This window comes from Moschus berezovskii, chromosome 21 (genome assembly GCF_049115385.1).
Source record: "Moschus berezovskii isolate FMDL1 chromosome 21, NW_MosBer_1.0, whole genome shotgun sequence".
Lineage (NCBI taxonomy): Eukaryota > Metazoa > Chordata > Mammalia > Artiodactyla > Moschidae > Moschus > Moschus berezovskii.
In genome coordinates this window covers 53,500,015-53,517,061 of record NC_142480.1, presented here as the reverse complement: position 1 = coordinate 53,517,061, position 17,047 = coordinate 53,500,015, and the positions used below count along the sequence as shown (strand labels likewise).

Genomic DNA, 17,047 nt, shown 5'->3' with positions numbered 1-17,047 from the left:
TTTGATTTCCCCCATATATAAGTCACATGCTCTTTGCCTTGATGCCCAAAGGATTTTTTTTCCTAAATTCAAGTCGTTTTACTAGAATATGCCTCGGTGATGGTGATTCTGGAATGATGTTCTCAGGTTTACAGTGTTCTGTTTTGGTTTATAGTCGCAAACCTTTCAGATTTCAGAGATGTGATCTTGTAGCTCTTGGTGTGTTTCCTGCGCACCTGCATTGATTTTCTTCCTCAGGAACTCCCACTGTCCATATTACTGGGTCACCTTTGCCTGCCTTCAGCCCTTCCTGCTTTCCCAAAGTGCTTTTTTGTATCTTCATCTTTTTAACATGGAAATAGGTCCTCTCGCCTTCTGCTTTCTTAAGTCATTTTCTGTTGGGTTTACTTGCTCAGAGTCTAGTCTAGTTTTCAGAAAGGGGTATTTTTTTCCTTCTGTTTACAATTATTTGGGTTTTGCCTCCTCCCTTCATTCTGACTGGGTTCTTCCATATCTTGAGTCTTTTTTTTTTTTTACCTTGATAGCTCACTTACTTTATGGACGCGTCATTCTGATGTGCTTTTATTATGTGTAGGGAAGCTGTACCCCTTTTTCTTTTTCTCTCTCTTTTCTTAACTTTGTGTGGGATTTGACTTTGATATTTTTCTGTCACTCATTTTCATGTAAAAATTCCAATCCCAAAGAAAGGCAATGCCAAAGGATGTTCAAACTACCGCACAACTGCACTCATCTCACACAGTAGCAAAGTCATGCTCAAAATTCTCCAGGTCAGGCTTCAACAGTATGTGAACCATAAACTTCCAGATGTTCAAGGTGGTTTTAGAAAAGGCAGAGGAACCAGAGATCAAACTGCCAACATCTGTTGGATCATAGAAAAAGCAAGAGAGTTCAGAAAAACATATATTTCTGCTTTATTGACCACACCAAAGCCTTGGATTGTGTGGATCACAACAAACTGTGGAAAATTCTTAGAGATGGGAGTACCAGACCACCTGACCTGCCTCCAGAGAAATCTGTTTGCAGGTCAAGAAGCAACAGTTAGAACCGGATGTAGAACAATGGACTGGTTCCAAATTGGGAAAGGAGTACATCAAGGCTGTATATTGTCACCCTGCTTATTTAACTTATATGCAGAGTACATCATGAGAAACGCTGGGCTGGAAGAAGCACAAGCTGGAATCAAGATTGCCGGGAGAAATATCAACAACCTCAGATATGCAGATGACACCACCCTTACGGCAGAAAGTGAAGAGGAACTCAAAAGCCTCTTGATGAAAGTGAAAGAGGAGTGAAAGAGCTGGCTCAAAACTCAGCATTCAGAAAACTAAGATCACAGCATCCAGTCCCATCACTTCATAGCAAATAGATGGGGAAACAATGGAAACAGTGACAGACTTTATTTTGGGGGGCTCCAAAATCACTGCAGATGGTGACTGCAGCCATGAAATTAAAAGACGCTTACGCCTTGGAAGAAAAACTATGACAAACCTAGACAGCATATTTAAAAGTAGACACATTATTTTGCCAACAAAGGTCTGTCTAGTCAAAGCTGTGGTTTTTCCAGTGGTCATGTATGGATGTGAGAGCTGGACCATAAAGAAAACTGAGTGCCGAAGAATTGATGCTTTTGAACTATGGTGTTGGAGAAAACTCTTGAGAGTCCCCTGGACTGCAGGGAGATCAGACCAGTCCATCCTAAAGGGAATTAGTCCTGAATATTCATTGGAAGGACTGATGCTGAAGCTGAAACTCCAATGCTTTGGCCACCTGATACGAAGAACTGACTCATCTGAAAAGACCCTGATGCTGGGAAAGATTGAAGTGGGAGAAGGAGACAACAGAGGATGAGAGATTGGATGACATCAAACTCAATGGACTTGAGTTGGTGATGGACAGGGAAGCCTGGTGTGCTGCAGTCCATGGGGTTGCAAAGAGTCGGACAGGACTGAGTGAGTGACTGAATTGAACTGAAACGTTAGGCTCAGATAGGTTTTTTCACTTCACTGGACTCTTCTGTGGTTTTCCTGCAGTGTTTTTAGAAGATGACAGTGACTCTTCTTAGGAGATTCCTGGCCTCTTTTCTCCTCCCTTTTTCCACATGGACCTTCTTCTTCCTTCATCTCTGCTGCATCTCTCCTGCTCAATTTCTATGCCACGTTTGGCTCTTTCTCCTTTCTGTGGGACACTGCTGCTCTGGAAGAGAACCGTGGCTGGTCGGGTTTGATGATCCCAAAGCTCAGACTTCCCTGTCCCCCTGACCTCACTACAGGAGGGGCAGAAGGCCTGCCACTCCCCGCTGCTGTGCTCAGACTGGCACACCTCGCTTCCTGGAGATCTCTCTCTGGCTCCTTCGGGTCTGGCTGCAGGAGCTGCGCTCCTTCCAGGACGTTGCTGTGCCTCTCGTACTGTGTTCACTCAGTCGTGTCCTCCTCTCTGTGACTTTTGGACCATAACCTGCCAGGCTCCTCTGTTCATGCGGCTTTTCAAGCAAGGATACTGAAGTGGGTTGCCATTTCCTTCTCCAGCCTTCCCTGTACCCTTTCTACATTTCCTAGATGTCACATGAATAAGGCTGGAGGTTTAATCTCTGCATTTCCAACAGAATCCAACTACAGCACCTACCCTTAGCTGAGAGCTTTCTCTGAGCAAAGGAAGTCTCATGGTCAACTTGGGGATTTTCTGATCATCTTCCTGGTGCATATAGTGTGTTAATCAGGAGACTTTCTTCCTCACATCGCAAGAGGAGATGTCAGTGTTGTGTGTCTCCTCTCTTCCAGTGGAGATCCTGCAGAGTCTGGTGAGCGGCAGCCTAAGAGGCTCGCTTGGGCAGGTCGTCAGCAGCCCTGTGGAGCAGGAGGGCGTGGTCGGCCCCGTGTCCCTGCCCCGGAGAGCGGAGACCTTTGGAGGGTTTGACAGCCATCAGATGAATGCTTCAAAAGGTCAGTGGGGTGGTGGTGGTGGTGCTTTTTAATATAATTGTGTTTATTTAGTTTGGGCTGTGCTGGGTCTTTGTCGCTGCATGGGCTTTTCTCTAGTTGCGGTGAGCCGGGCCTGCTGTCTGGTTTTGGTGTGTGGGTTTCTCACTGTGGTTTCTGTGGAGCACCAGCTCTCGGGCACACGGGCTCAGTAGTTGCGGCTCACGGGCTCAGTTTCCCCGCAGCATGTGGGATCTTCCCGGATCAGGGATGGAACCCGAGTCTGTTGCACTGGCAGGTGCATTCTTGGCAGGGAAGCCCCCAGGTCAGTGGTTTTGAGCTCATGTGCTCTTCTGGGCAGTCCTTCACCATCACAACAAAAAACCATCTGTACTCTTGTGGCTCCATCGCCTCTGTCCCGCTTAGACAGGAAAGGTTTTAGTGAGATCCTAAGTATCCAGCTCCTGGAACTCAGGGATCTCCATCTGCGTTGAGTAATAAGAGGTTTTCCTGGGATCTCAGCTAAGCTATAGCCAAAGGGGCAATAAGACTGGTTTTTTCCTTTCTGCTCCTAGTTCTTCTGTATCAGTAAAACTGGTTAATAATCATGTGACTGCCCTTCTGCTCGTGTTACTAGGACTCGGGAGTATTTTGTACCTAAGCTGTATATATAGTATTTTCTTGACTAATCTGTTTTGCAACTTGAAAAAAATATTTGTTTGTTTGTGTAGGAGGTGAGAAGGAGGAGGGAGACGATGGCCAGGACCTCAGGAGGACCGAGTCGGACAGCGGTCTAAAAAAGGTATTTCTTCCCAAGAGACACTCCCACCCTGCATCCTCCTGGGCCCTTCCTCTAAGCGCATCATCTTGAAATTAGTCCACAGTGATTGTGTTTTAGACGACCAGTTTGCCCTTTTAATTTCTTACTTCCTCTTGAGAGGAAAGCGCGTTTGTAAGCAAACAGCACTGTTCTGAGCCCTGTGTTCTTGGCCGTCAGGCCTCTCTGGTTCTGGACGTCACGTTCCGGCACACAGCTCTGCTGGCTCGACCGGTTCCACTGAGAACCTTGTTTAAACCCACACCGCCCCCACCTGAACTCATTGCAAGGCTTCTGCAACAGTTCAGCCTCACCTCTTCACTGCCCTAATGTAGAAAAGAACGAACATGGGACGTCACAGCATAACTTAGACACACGCTGAATGTAATTTTGGCCTCAATCTTCATTTTTTTTACATGCACTTTTTTTTTATTGTTATTTTATAGGGTGGAAATGCTAACCTGGTATTTATGCTTAAAAGAAACAGTGAGGTAAGAACACTACGAGCTCTTTGAAGGAGTATGATTTTGTTGTAGTTGCTGGTTTGAGCGTATTCTTTTCTGCTTGCCATGCTGAGCAAACTGTGCTGTCGTCGGCCCCAGGGCATCGTCCTGTCGGTTTTTTGCCAAAAAATCGCTGCCTCCTAAACCAGCCTCTGCTCCTCTGTCCTTGAGAAGCCCCTTGCATTCTTTGAACGTGGCCCACGAAGCTCCCACTGTGGCTTCTCTCCATCCACGCATGCTGAGCAGAATTTGTCACCAGCTTGGCTGTCACTTTAAGCACCAACAGCTTCAGTGTGAAGTGTGGCAGAGGAACTTGTGAGTGACTCGGCAGTGACTCCGGTTGAGTTTTCTTCTCATCCTGTGACTCGTTGAGTTTTCTTCTCTGAGCACTGCTTCTGACTCCATATGTCACTCTAAAAAGTAGCCCAGGCGTCCCCTGGCTGGAGATCAGGTTCCCTGCCTTTCACCGACCCTGCAGGGTAACCCAGGTCTTTCACCGTCTCCCCGTCTCCCCGGGTTCCTCTGAGGAAATCCTCCTGAAGGCTCCAAGCTTAGTTGCCTTTGCACATGTGGCCTTGTCAGCAGGCTGGGGCTGGACCCGGGACAGGGATGGCGAGGGTGTACCTCTCAGGGCGCACTCTGCGCTTCTCCCTGCTTTTCATGGGGCACCTCAAAGTCCCCGAGGAGCTCCGTTTCCGAATTTCATGAGCAGGGAGTCTTTCCTTTTCCCCGAAACACAGAAGGCTGTGTGTCTGCACACCCTGAAGAAACCCCTTCAGTGAGTGAAGTAAACCTGCTTTCACACAGACTGCCCCACTCCTGTGCTGCTTAAAAAGCAGCCCTTTAGTTGTTTTTTCCACTTGCCAACTCCCCGTGCCCCACCGCACACTGAGTGAGAAGAGTTGGGTAAGAGATCATAGGAGACAGTGGCTTCCAGGCATTCCAGCGCGGACTTCACACTACAGGTGCTCAGCCAGAGTCCGCTGGCCGGCTGGGACTTCTCCTTCTCTCTGTTAATTAAGAATAGACTTAAATGAGGGGCAGAAGGTATTTTCTGAAGAGCTAAGCCTGATAATTAAGTTTTTGTGTTTTCAAATAAGGTAAAAGGAATACATGTTCATGGTAGAAGACTGGTAAAACATCCAATAATGTAAAACAGGAAAGCAATAAGTAAATATCCTACCGCTGAGAAATAGCTACTATCATTAAATGTGTGGTGTTCTCTATTTTCAGCCTTTTCTTTCACAGGACATGTATTTATGTGTCTAAGTTTATGTGAGTGTGAATTGCATAAAAATAGTTTTGCACAGTTTGTTTCAATACTCCCTGGAACTTCATATCCTGCTTTTTTTTCTCTTAACACTCGAGAAGCATTTTCCTGAGACGTTTATACAAAACATGCTATTTAACAGCTGTATATTATGATGGTAGTTGCCATAATTTAATCTTTCCAATGGTCAATTCTTTCTCTGCTTTCTTGCTTTGTAAATGATGCTGCCAGGAGCATCCTCATACTTTTTTTTTTTTTTTTTGGCAAGGCTGTGATTATTTCCTCAGCATGCCATCCTCTCCCTCAAAAGGTTATACTGCATTCAGCCCTGTCAGTCCAAGATGATTCATCCGTTCTCATCGTGCTTTCACCAACACTGGGAATTCTTTTTTAATTGACATTTGTTGGCTTGATAATTTCAAGTAGTTACTTCTTTATTTTTGCATTTTTCTGACTTCAAATAAGGTTGAATCATTTTTAATATGTTACATATTCAACTATTTGTGTTTCTTCTTTTGCAAATTGCAGGTTTATGTTTTTGCCTGTTTTTCTACTAGAATGTTTTCTCTTTGCTTATTGATCTGAGAGCCTTCTTTAAATCAAAGATTTTGTTTGTTTTTGCCTCATTCTGTTCACTGTCTTCTTTGCCAGATTTTTATTATACAGTTTTACATAGTAAAAGTTGAAATTCCGTATGTGTGTGTGTTCTTTCTTGTTGCTGTCTTTGAAAAGCCTTCCTCGTTTCAAGATGAAAAAACATTCTCATATTTTCTTATAGCTTACTGAATTTTTTTTTCTGTGAGGCTGGATCCCAACTTAAGTTCTTCCAAAGATTTATCCAATTTCCTCAAAATAATTGAATATTTTTTCCTTCTCTATTGAGTAGAAATGCTTCTTATCTCCTACACTAAATGCTGTGGTTTGCTTCTGAGCTTTCTGTTGGTTTAAATTGGGATGTGTGCCATTTTTGTACCAGTCATTTTAAATACTTGGAGCGTTATAATACTTTTCACTGTGCGTAACTTCCCCCCGCAGTTCCACTCGTTTGATCTCGTTCTGTTTCTCTCGGCTGCCTGGGCGCTGGCTTACTCTGTGTGGGGCTCTCGGTTTGAAAAAGCTTGACTGAGTCGCACGCCCCTTGCTGTGGGGTAGGCTGGGTTCCTGTGACGTACAGCGTGCTGGGCTCTGAGGTGACGGCTGTTGATTCCTTTTGCAGCAGGTCATCCAGAGTGTCGTCCATCTCCACGAGCTCCTCAGCACTCTGCAGGTGCGTGCCTTTGCTCCTTCGTCCCTTCCCTTCCTAGTTGAGAGGGAGACCAGCCAGGGTGTGGCTGGCCTGGATCTTTGAGGTTTGTACATTTCTTATGGGTAAATACAGCCCTCAGACAGGAGACTGGCTCTCATGACGAGAAAGGTTCCAAAATGCAGTGGTTCACATCCCCTGGCGGAGGGAATGGCAACCCACTCCAGTATTCTTGCCTGGAGTACTCCATGGACAGAGGAGCCTGGTGGGCTTAGTCCGTGGGGTCACAGAGAGTTGGACATGACTGAGCAACTTACACTACACTACAGAGTCTCACTGATTTTCTAAGACTAGAGTTGCTGAGCAGATGGTGGATGGCAGGTACCCAGAGCACAGTTAACAGCCGTGCCGCAAAGCGCAGGGGGTGCAGACCTTCACAGAGGAGATGCTTCCAGTCTGGACGGCCTTTGTAGGTGTCCGACTTTCTGCACCAGTGGTAAAGAACCCGCCTGTCAGTGCAGCAGACAAGAGACCAGGGTGAATCCCTGAGTCGGGAAGATCCGCTGGAGAAGGAAATGGCTCCCCACTCCAGTATTCCTGCCTGGAGAATCCCATGGACAGAGGAGCCTGGTAGGCTCCAGTCCATGGAGTTGCCGAGAGTGGGACACGACTGAGCACACATTCACACACAGTATCCTCAAATTCGGGTCCCTTCCTTTCTTAAAGATCTAACCAATCCAGTTCATACCTCCTCTCACCTCCAAAGGCACACGCCACGCCAGACAAGGCTGCTGACTGCAAAGTCGAAGTCCTGGCCCCATTGACCTTCCCACTTGGTTGCCGCCCAGGGTTATCCTAGAGTACTTTTCCCCGCGCAGCTTGGAAAGCAGGGGCGGGCTGGAGTCTGGGTGTGGAAGCCAGCCATGCTCCAGGCGGGCTCGGCACACGGCCCCCTCTTGTGGGCATCGTGCTCCCTCGTGCGCATCGCGCCCTCGTGCGTCTCCCCGCAGGGCGTGGTGCTGCAGCAGGACAGCTACATCGAGGACCAGAAGCTGCTGCTGAGCGAGCGGGCGCCCACGCGGGCAGCACCGCGGCCCGGCTCCCTCGTCGAGCAGGAGAAGCAGCGCAGCCTGGAGAAGCAACGCCAGGACCTGGCCAACCTGCAGCGGCAGCAGGCGCAGCACCAGGAGGAGAAGCGGCGGCGCGAGCGCGAGTGGGAGGCCCGCGAGAGGGCGCTGCAGGAGCGCGAGGCGCGCCTGGCGCAGCGTGAGGACGAGCTGCGGCGCGGCCGCCAGGAGCTGGAGCGCGAGCGCGACGAGCTGCAGCAGCGCAAGGGCGCCTACCAGGGCGACCTGGAGCGCCTGCGCGCCGCCCAGCGGCTGCTCGAGCGCGAGCAGGAGCAGCTCCGGCGGGACTCGGAGCGGCTCAGCCAGGTACCCAGCGAGGACCCTCGGAGTCCTTGTGACGTCGAGGGCGGGGTGCGGGGGGACAGAGGGAGGCCCGACAGGGCGTGGATGTGTGTATGCAAATGGCTGATTGGCCTTGTTGTACAGCAGAAACTAACTGCATGGTAAAACAGCTATCCTCCAATTTAAAAAATTACTCTCTGTGTGCCCAGCGCGGAGGAAAGTAGGCAGGGAGGATATGTAGTATATAAAGGCTGATTTTATAGAATCTGTTTATGCATCAGCAGAGGGGCCGGTGAGGAAGTGAGTCTTTTTCTCCTTTTTGTGTGTAAGGGGTTGAGAAGTGCATGAAAGGTTGTAGTTTGGCCAGGCCAGTGAAGGGGGGTGTGTGGCCCTTGCCCTGAGCCTGGCCTGTTTAGGCTGGAGTAGCCTCAGTCTCTGAGGGTGGCAGTCAGCCATCCAGAATTTGGGGAGCAACCCCTCTGCTCTGTGCCACGTGAGAAATCAGAACCTAAAGGACCTTGTAGCTGAACAGAGACAACTCACTGCAGGCACCAGACACACGGTGCCTGAGCTCACAGAGCAGTAAGAGCTCTGATGCCCAGGTTAGTGAGAGAACTCACGTGGTGGGGTCATTGGGCATCAGCTACAGGGATGGGCCCATCCCAGCCAAAGGGGAGGCAGCTGTCTTATGGAAAGAGGATATTCCTGCTCAGGGACGCTCAGACATCTGGGCTCTGCTTCATTCCCGATACGTCTTGCCACTGTGGATGAAGCCTTTCCTGCAGCCGCTACTGCCTTCCATATGTGGGGAACACACTGACTCCCGAGTTTGTTTCAGTGGTAGTCCCTGGCTGTTCTAGAACAGGAAGCCAGAGCCTCCTGGGTATCCTGATACCCACTTTGCCATTCGTCTGCTCAATTGACTTTTAACAGTGAAGGAAAAGGACCCTGACGTCTTCTAGAGGCAGCAGTTAGGCTTCGTGCAGAGGTTTCCAGGTGTGTGTGGGGCAGCCAGGGGCCGGGCCGTGCTTCATGTTATGCAAGGATGGGTTCCCTAGGGAAGGCTTCAAGGACCAGAGAACTCAGAGCCTGTCTCTTTAATCTTCAGTTTGACCTTTGACCAGGATCTTGGTGTAAGCATGTCTCCACCTGCCCTCTAACCTGAACAGACCTCTCTAATCTCTTAGCACTGAATGTGAATCAGTCATCGGATAAGCAGCTCTTCCTGCCTCTCCAGGGGATGGGAATCGTGAGCTGCCCCATCCGAAGCGCTCCTCATTCTTTACAGAGCTAATAACAGAAGTAGTCGAGGTATCAAAGGTGGTCATCTGCCACTTTCGTAGATGCTACGGGGGATGGGGGGCGGGGAGCGGAACTGCGAAGTTCGGGGTATTCATTTCAAGTTCTCCAGAGCCCAAGGCAGTGAGTGTACAGGGTCTGATGCGCCAGCGTCCCCAGTGACCTCGTGCAGTGCTCACTGAGCAGTCACTGAGGACGCTGCCGTCCCCACGTCACAGCCCTTCTCTCAACCATGCACAGGTTTCCTCTCGAAACACCAAGCTGCTGCGGATCCCATCCTTCTCTCCAAACCCCGAGGAGACCCCCTCGCCACCTGCACCTTCAGTGGCCAAATCAGGGTCATTGGACTCAGAACTCTCGGTGTCCCCCAAAAGGAACAGCATCTCTCGGACACACAAAGAAAAGGGGCCTTTTCACATGCTGGGTTCCGCCAGCCAGACAAGCAAAGCACCAGAGGCCCAGAGCCAGACCCCAGTGTCCACGTCCACCCGCCTGTTCGGGCTAGCTAAGCCAAAGGAGAAGAAGGAGAAGAAGAAGAAGAGCAAAGGAAGCCGCTCCCAGCCTGGGGGTAAGTCACACACTGGCCCCGCCGCCCCTGGGGGCCCTAGCAGCACAGGAGGGGTTAAAAAGAGGGGCCTGCCTTTCAGGCGTGTAGGAGCTGACCCCCATATGTCTCACCAAACCCACCTCTTCTGCCCACAGAGGACCGTTGGAACTTAGAACTGAAATTTAGGGAGCTTTAGGAACCCACTCTGTGGGGCATGTGTGCAGAGTACAGAGCACAGGCTCCTGTCTCACACTTGACTGTCCAGATGAGGAGCGGAAACTGGTGAGCCAGTTACAGTTCCCCCTGCCTTTCGGCCTGGTCCAGTAATAAGCTGCTTCCCTGGAAAGCTGAATTTGTTGCAATCTCAGAAGATTCTTAACCAGTCACTTAGCTTTTTTATTTAAAGACACAAGTTGAGATACTTATATAAAGAAATTTCTACTGTAAAGGAGAATGATTTTCTTGTAAAGATTCTATATATTCACATGCAAGTACTTTCCCTTTCTATATAAATAAATTTAAATGTAAATTGCTTATGGGCTGCTTTTAAAGTTTTTAAGGCTTTACATAGCATTTCAAAGAGCAATAAAACTGATTCTGTCTTCTAAAAGACCCAGGAGGAAAAAGAAAAATAATATACTAATAGGTGCTTGGTGAGCATTTTCCGAGGGCAGCTTTAATCCTGCAGGAGATATGAAGCAGGTGTTTCTGAGCCCAGACACCCAGGAACCCTGCAGCTCAGGAATAGCTGACGTGCCTGCCAGTGCAGGGCACACGATCAGACCACACGACGCAAGGTTGAGTCCTTCTCGTCAGGGTTGGCCTCTCCCTTCTGTGCGGGAGGGTGTAGAGAAATCCCCCTTTCCAGGCTTGGCTTCTGTAGAGTTCAGGGATCTATAGAGGACATCACTGAGGACCTCACTCACTGTATCAGCGGAGGGGGTGCCACAGCAGAAGTCATGGCCCATCTGCCCAGCGTCTGTTTGCAGCCCGGGGGACGTGTGTTTAGGGAAGAGAGGACAGAATTTACCAATGAAAAGAACATTTTTGTCTGAATTCCTTTCTCCCTCTTGGCTTCCTTCTCCAGACGGCCCTGCGTCAGAGGTACCCGCGGAGGGGGAAGAGATTTTCTGCTGACCGGTCCCGTAGCTGCCCTGCATGGTGACCGTCCACCCCCGCCATCCTGTGCGCACTCCCCCTACCGACGCCTGCACCCAGCGGCCCTCCCACACTGCCCCAGGGCCTGGGCCCGAGGGACAAACGTTCCTGGGGGTCAGGGTGGGGAAGGAGGCCCAGGATTGCGACCCAACCACTGACCAGCCCTGCTGAGGTCACATTACAACGAGGATAGTGGCCCCGGAAGTCCAGGCGATGGTTGTGGACGTGTCAGGAATGCCTCAAGGCCGAGAGGGTGTTTCCGAATGTGGTCTGAAGCTCTGGCTGCCTTTCAATTTGGGGGAACAGAACCAAAAATCAAACAGCAGGTAGTTTGCGCTTCATCTGAACGCGTACGGTACCCATCTGTAGAGACAGGTGGAATACGACGGGACCGTGCATGGTCTGCACCAGACGCCTGGCGGGCTCAGCTCCGCATGAGGGCGCTGCCCCCCCACCACTCAGGGGGTTGTGCTCCGAGTCTCAGCCGTTGGTCCCCCCAGGCTGTCTCCCGGCAAACCCACCCATGCACACTTCACCCCCCACTTCTGCGTGTGTTTCTCATTCAGAAGGGACAGCAAACAGTTGTGAAAACCAGTGAAAGAAGGCTTGATGTCTTTAAAAAGCAAATGATCCTGAAACACCTTGATTTTGGTGTTTCGGTCACTTTGGGGAAAAAGAAAAAAAAATAGTGTCATTAGATCTAAAAGAAATCCTGTATTGGCTTTCCAAGATGTTTGCCCATGGATTCTGGGCACAGAAGTAGAGGGGCCACCTCCCCATCACCCCCGCAGAGTGACACTTTCCGGTTGTCACTGGCCATTCGCACGTGACCGCGACCCCCTGGCCGTCCCCCTGGGGCCTCAGTGGCTCCCCAGGGAAGCTGCTGGTACCTGCGCCCCCGCCAGCAGAGAGGGTGGCCCCCCGGCGCGCCTCCGCCTGCCCTGGGGCTGCCTGCCTCTTCCTCCGGGATGGGGTGACCACCCTATCCTAGACAACTGGCCGGAAAGCAGGTTCAGGCGGGTGCGTTAGGCATATGAAGTGGCTTCCTCCAGTTCAGACCAGGAGAAGAGCTGGCCCAGAAGGTGTGGCCTAGAAGGGTCTCCTTCTGTCGGGAAGCCTGGCACAGTTTTATTTCTCCAAGTTCTGCAGTCTGAAGTTCTGACGGTTACTGTACTCTGTCCCTTGAAGGTGCCACAGTGCTGCCTGCCTGTTCTTTTTCCTTCTCTCTCTTGTCTTCCGTGTTTTCATCTGTGTTCCTGGAAACTCGTCACCAGCCGGCAGGTGCAGAGCGTTTCCCCGTGAGGCCCCCGCACCTGCCATGCTTGTTATCCGCCTCGTGGTGGCAGAAGACCCTGGAAAATTCTGTGCTTTCCATGTGGCCTTTGATTCCTGCCTTTCGCTCCTCAGGAGCATGGGTCTTTGAACTTAAGCTTTTTAAAAACAGATCTGTACCTTGGTGCTTGTTGATGAATTGCAAGCTGGCCTTGCAGATGGAGATATCTATCTTTCAGTTTATTTGAAAGAAGTCTGGTTTAAAAGTTTTAGCTTTAGATTTGTTTTATTTATTTGTGTGCCAGGTGCGTGTGTCTGTGTGTGTGCGCGTGTGTGTGTGTGTTAGGGGTGAACACACCAGCCCAACGGTTTTGACTGTCTCGGGTCAAGCAGCCTGCGCTGCATCCTCACTCCTCCAGGTCTGTCAAAGTGCCTTGAAGGCCCAAAGGAAAATTAAGGGTGGGGGGTGAAGTCCCTTTCCTTCCCTCCTCCCACCCCAACCTCATTCTTTGACCAAGAAAGATCTTCCTTGCTTGAGAGTTAAAAAACTCGCCACCCATGGGCTTCATGTGCCTCGTTTTATCACAGCGATTTCTTACCCTCCAGAAATGCTTTGAGAACCAGCTGGTTTTCTACTGAACCTCTATATGCGCCCCCGCCAAGCCCCAAACCAAAGACCCTGAACATCAGAAGGCTAGGTTGCCTCCGCTGCCAGTCCCTACAGCTCTGAGGGTGGCTGGCCTGCTGTGGCCTTGCTTAGACCCACGGGGGGCTCGGCGCTCTGTCCTGGTCACTGGTTCAGGGTCTCCGCTGTGGATCCCCATCCTGCAGGGAGCGGCTCTGCTGGAAGAAGGGGCCGGTGGACGGGGACCTGCATCCTCCTCCCGGCGTCCGTGTAGGCCCAGCCCCCCTGCTCTGGGCGCAAAGCCAGGGCTTGGAGCTGGCGGCCATGCCCTCACAGGCTCTCTACCACAGGTGCTGCGACAGAGTTTCTGTCAGTCACCACACAGCTGGATTTCAGTTTCAAAGTGTCCTTCTTTCCCACCTGAGTTGTGAAGTTGCGGTTGCCTCGGCTGTTTGATGGTAGTTTTCTGAAACGATTAGCCTGCACCCCACCTGGTCGGGTTGTGGTTGGACAGGTTTCGAATCTGAATCCGACGGCGTCTTCCCCCGACCCAGACCCATGCTTCTCTGTGCCTTGGTCGCCTCTCCCCGTCTGTTGTGGGATTTGGGGAGCCACCTAGGATTGTTGCTGCTCCTGCTTTTGCTTCTGACCTCGAGGCCACCTCCGACCTCGAGGCCTGACCTGGTTGCTGAGGTTTCTTTCCTGTGAGAAGGGGCCGCCTCTCAGGGCAACTCAGACTTGGCTCTCTGCAGCGTCCTGGAGCTGGGAAGGCAAGCTTCTCAGCTTAGGGAATCAGGGCCCTGACCTCCCTTGCGTTTAGATTCGGGGGAGCAGATGGACACCACCCAGGGTCCCCAGGCCCCCAGAATCGAGTGAGTCATCAGGAAGGAGGCTGCGCCTGCTCGCAGGACTCCCGTCGTCTCCGTGGTGGCTGTCCTAGTCGGGCGACGGGCGGCGTGTGCACTTTAAATGCTCCCCTCGGTTGGCTTCACGTCCGTGACAATCAGCTGTTGACTGTTTTCTTTGACAATGGAGAGGGTTAACAACAGGCCAGTTGCCGTCATTCAGCCTCTGCCAACACTCCCCCCTCTACCGCCACAGAGCTGCCTGCGGGGAGGAGCTCCTTAACGAGGTTTTGGGTTTTATTGGAAAGGTACGAACCTTGCCTTTTATCCTCTCACGTCTCAGGGTAATAATGCCACTAAAAGTTGTTCTTTGCGGACATTCTGTTACTCGTTGTCTTCCCAAGCCCCTGGTGTCAGCAGCAGGGAGCACGCACTGTGAGACCCTTGGGGTTTGTCATCCCTTTATTTGGAGGTGGGGTGTTAGTGTGTCGGGTTTAAAAACAGGGCCCACCTTAGCTAAAAGGTAGCACCGTTAGCCTTAGGGCCAGACCTCCAACCCGGAAGCTGTGGTTCACAGAAGTGCTCCATAATTCATCCCTCGGACCCCAGGGTTCTTTTTTCCGTAGCCAGTTCTTGCTCCTGAGGATCTGTTGTCAGCTTGGAGCTGTGGTTGTTGATGCAGTGTTGATGGGGGGCCCTGTGAGCCCTGCGGACGGCCATGCCTAGGGGCTGGTTGGGGGGGAAGTTGGGAGAAACAGGCTGGAAAGTGGACTTCAGCAGCCAAAAGAGGGTGGTTCGGAGGGGACCCCAGCCACTGCTGAGGGCTCTGGACACGCTTGGACTGCAGACGCCCGGAAAGAACCCTCCGTGTCGCGGTGGCCGAGGCCTGGTGCCCACCGTCCCGCAGCGGGGCCCTGTGACACGGTCACCGGCGGCCCCAGGTCACAGCCCCGCCTGGCGCTGCTGTTCCGATCGACCCTCAGACAAGGAAGAAGGCCAGCGGTTCGTTTTGGTTGGCTTCCTCATTTTCTTTCGTTCAGTGTAGTGTAACATTCCTAGTTAACTGGCGCTTTGAAATCTCCTGCCTGCTGGCCAGGTTTTAAGACGAGAAGTCTTTCAGTGCTGCCATAAGAGGGAAAAAAAGGAAAAAAAAAAAGGCTTCTTTTCATGTACCAATTGAATTTAATTTGTCAGAAGCTTAGCCAGCCTTGCGTTCTCCATCTTGCGGAGGTTTAAAGACAGGCAGACCCGGCTGGCTGACGTGTCTCCTGCCGCAGAAGGCGGTTCGCCTGCTCCAGACACCGGGGCTCTGCGCACCGCATCCTCCCGCGCCCAGATCGCGCCGGGGCTCTGACGGGCCACCGCAGCCTCCCTTCCGTCTGAGGTTCCCGGCGTGTCACCCCAGCTGACGCGCAGGACACCCCAGGACATGCAGGAGGCCGGTTCCCAGACACCTGATACCTCTGCTGTCATTTCGTCGTTTTCAGATGCTAAATGGACATTTCTGTGCTGAATCCTATTAAATAAAAAGGGGTTAAAACCCAGATGCTGTATATTAATTTGTAATTATGTATAAAGTAAAAGCAGTTTTAAACTGTAAAGATTTTTTTTCAGTGTGTTTCCTGGAATTTTGCCACAACGTACTGGCTTTGTATTTTATTTATCTTCCTTTTTAGTTATCGGCTTCAGACCCTTGTAAAGCCCCCCTCCACTTTCCAAAAAAAATTAATAATAATAATAAATGTCCTTTAAGTCTCAATGGTGACTCTGATTTATTCCTGTCCAGGTGGGCCTCTTGGAGTGAGTCCCAGGGTACTCCGTTCAGGTGAAGGGCCCGCCTCCCTCCCCAGCTGTGAGGGGAGGGAGCCTTCGACTCAATGAAGCCTTATTTCTGTACCTTTGGGAAGGACCACCCCGGAGCACAAAATGGTTCCTGGGGAACTCAAGTCTCCCACGGCCAGATCCTAGCCTGGAGGTGCCAAAAGTCAGAACCGTTTCCCGTCAGATAAGTGCAGTGAGAACGTCCTTGTTACAGATCGTGCTGCTATAGATCCTACTATGTAAAAACGATGAATGTCAGTTTACCTCTCTCTGCTTGACTTTTTTCCAACCCGTCCCACCCCCCTAACAAGGCAGTTGCCAAAAAAACGCATTCAGGGAGAAGAATCTCGTTTGCATGTAGCTCCAAAGGGATTTACTGGGTCTGATCCTCAAAAATTGCTGGAATGCACAGTAGGAGCTGCTGTTCCTAACCCTAACCCGCCTGCAGGCGCCTGTTGCTGTTCTTCCTGCATCGCTGGCACGTCCCAGAGCCCAGCCTGCCCTGCTGTCCCCGCGAGAGGCCCCTGGGTGCAGCTGGTCACCCGGTGTGATGCAGAAAACAGAATCAGCCTGGATCACAGCTCTGTGCTCCCAAGCTCCCCGTCCCTCCCCACACAGCGACAACCAAAAAGAAGAAAGTCCTGCTGGGTTGCCAAGTGCCTTCTCCCGTTCGAACTTGGACTCGCCCGGATTTCTAAAGAGTCTTGTAGCCCTGGCAATAGCTGCCGCCCCAGAAGCCAGGGAACAGTGGTCCCTTCTCTCTGCTGCCCGCCCTCGGCTGTCAGGGCAGCTGCGGCATCTGGACGCCCCCAGGGAGGCGGGAGAGTGGTTCCCACGGCCCCACACTCCTCTGCTGCCCAGCCCCCGCCAGCTCCTGGCTTGGGTCTGAGCCAAGGACAGGCTCCCGTCGCCTGGGAGGCAGGAGAGGGGAGGAGGTACCATCCTTTGTTCCAGGAGAGCAGAGGCACACAGCCTTCCAGCCAGCCAGGCGCAGATTGCCCTCCTGCTCCTGAAGGAGAAGGGGCTACTTCTGCCCAAGGACCCCCCACCCCCACACCCCACTCAAAGGGAAACCCCGCCATGCATCCAGGAAGCAAGCATGCTAACTGATGCCACAGGACACAGACCAGAGTCATGGACGAAGCCAGCAGGCCAGAGAAGGGCCTGCTGGGCAGGGAGCAACAGGGCCCCAGTTTTGTGACTTCCTTGGAACCGGAAATAGAAACAGATCCAAGGTCAAAAAGAGGATCAGAGTAGCTTCCCTGGTGGCTCAGTGGTCAAGAATCCGCCTGCCAACGCAGGAGACACGGGTTCGTTCTGTCC

At 51.5% G+C, this 17,047-nt stretch overlaps 1 protein-coding gene across 9 annotated transcripts in view; it reads left to right on the top strand.

Moving 5' to 3' along the window:
- The window catches only part of AKAP13 (A-kinase anchoring protein 13), a 315,522-nt gene extending 299,860 nt beyond the window's left edge, over window positions 1-15,662 (top strand). For 8 of the 9 annotated variants that reach the window (XM_055417745.2, XM_088829675.1, XM_088829674.1 and 5 more), the window contains 7 exons: window positions 2,778-2,939; window positions 3,647-3,717; window positions 4,179-4,223; window positions 6,722-6,772; window positions 7,759-8,181; window positions 9,697-10,024; window positions 11,091-15,662. In XM_055417745.2, coding sequence (XP_055273720.2) covers window positions 2,778-2,939; window positions 3,647-3,717; window positions 4,179-4,223; window positions 6,722-6,772; window positions 7,759-8,181; window positions 9,697-10,024; window positions 11,091-11,140 — 1,130 coding nt within the window. In that variant the 3' untranslated portion in view covers window positions 11,141-15,662. The remainder of the gene's footprint in view (window positions 1-2,777; window positions 2,940-3,646; window positions 3,718-4,178; window positions 4,224-6,721; window positions 6,773-7,758; window positions 8,182-9,696; window positions 10,025-11,090) is intronic. The other variant, XM_055417748.2, reaches the window with a different exon arrangement.
- Window positions 15,663-17,047: the final 1,385 nt, after the last annotated feature.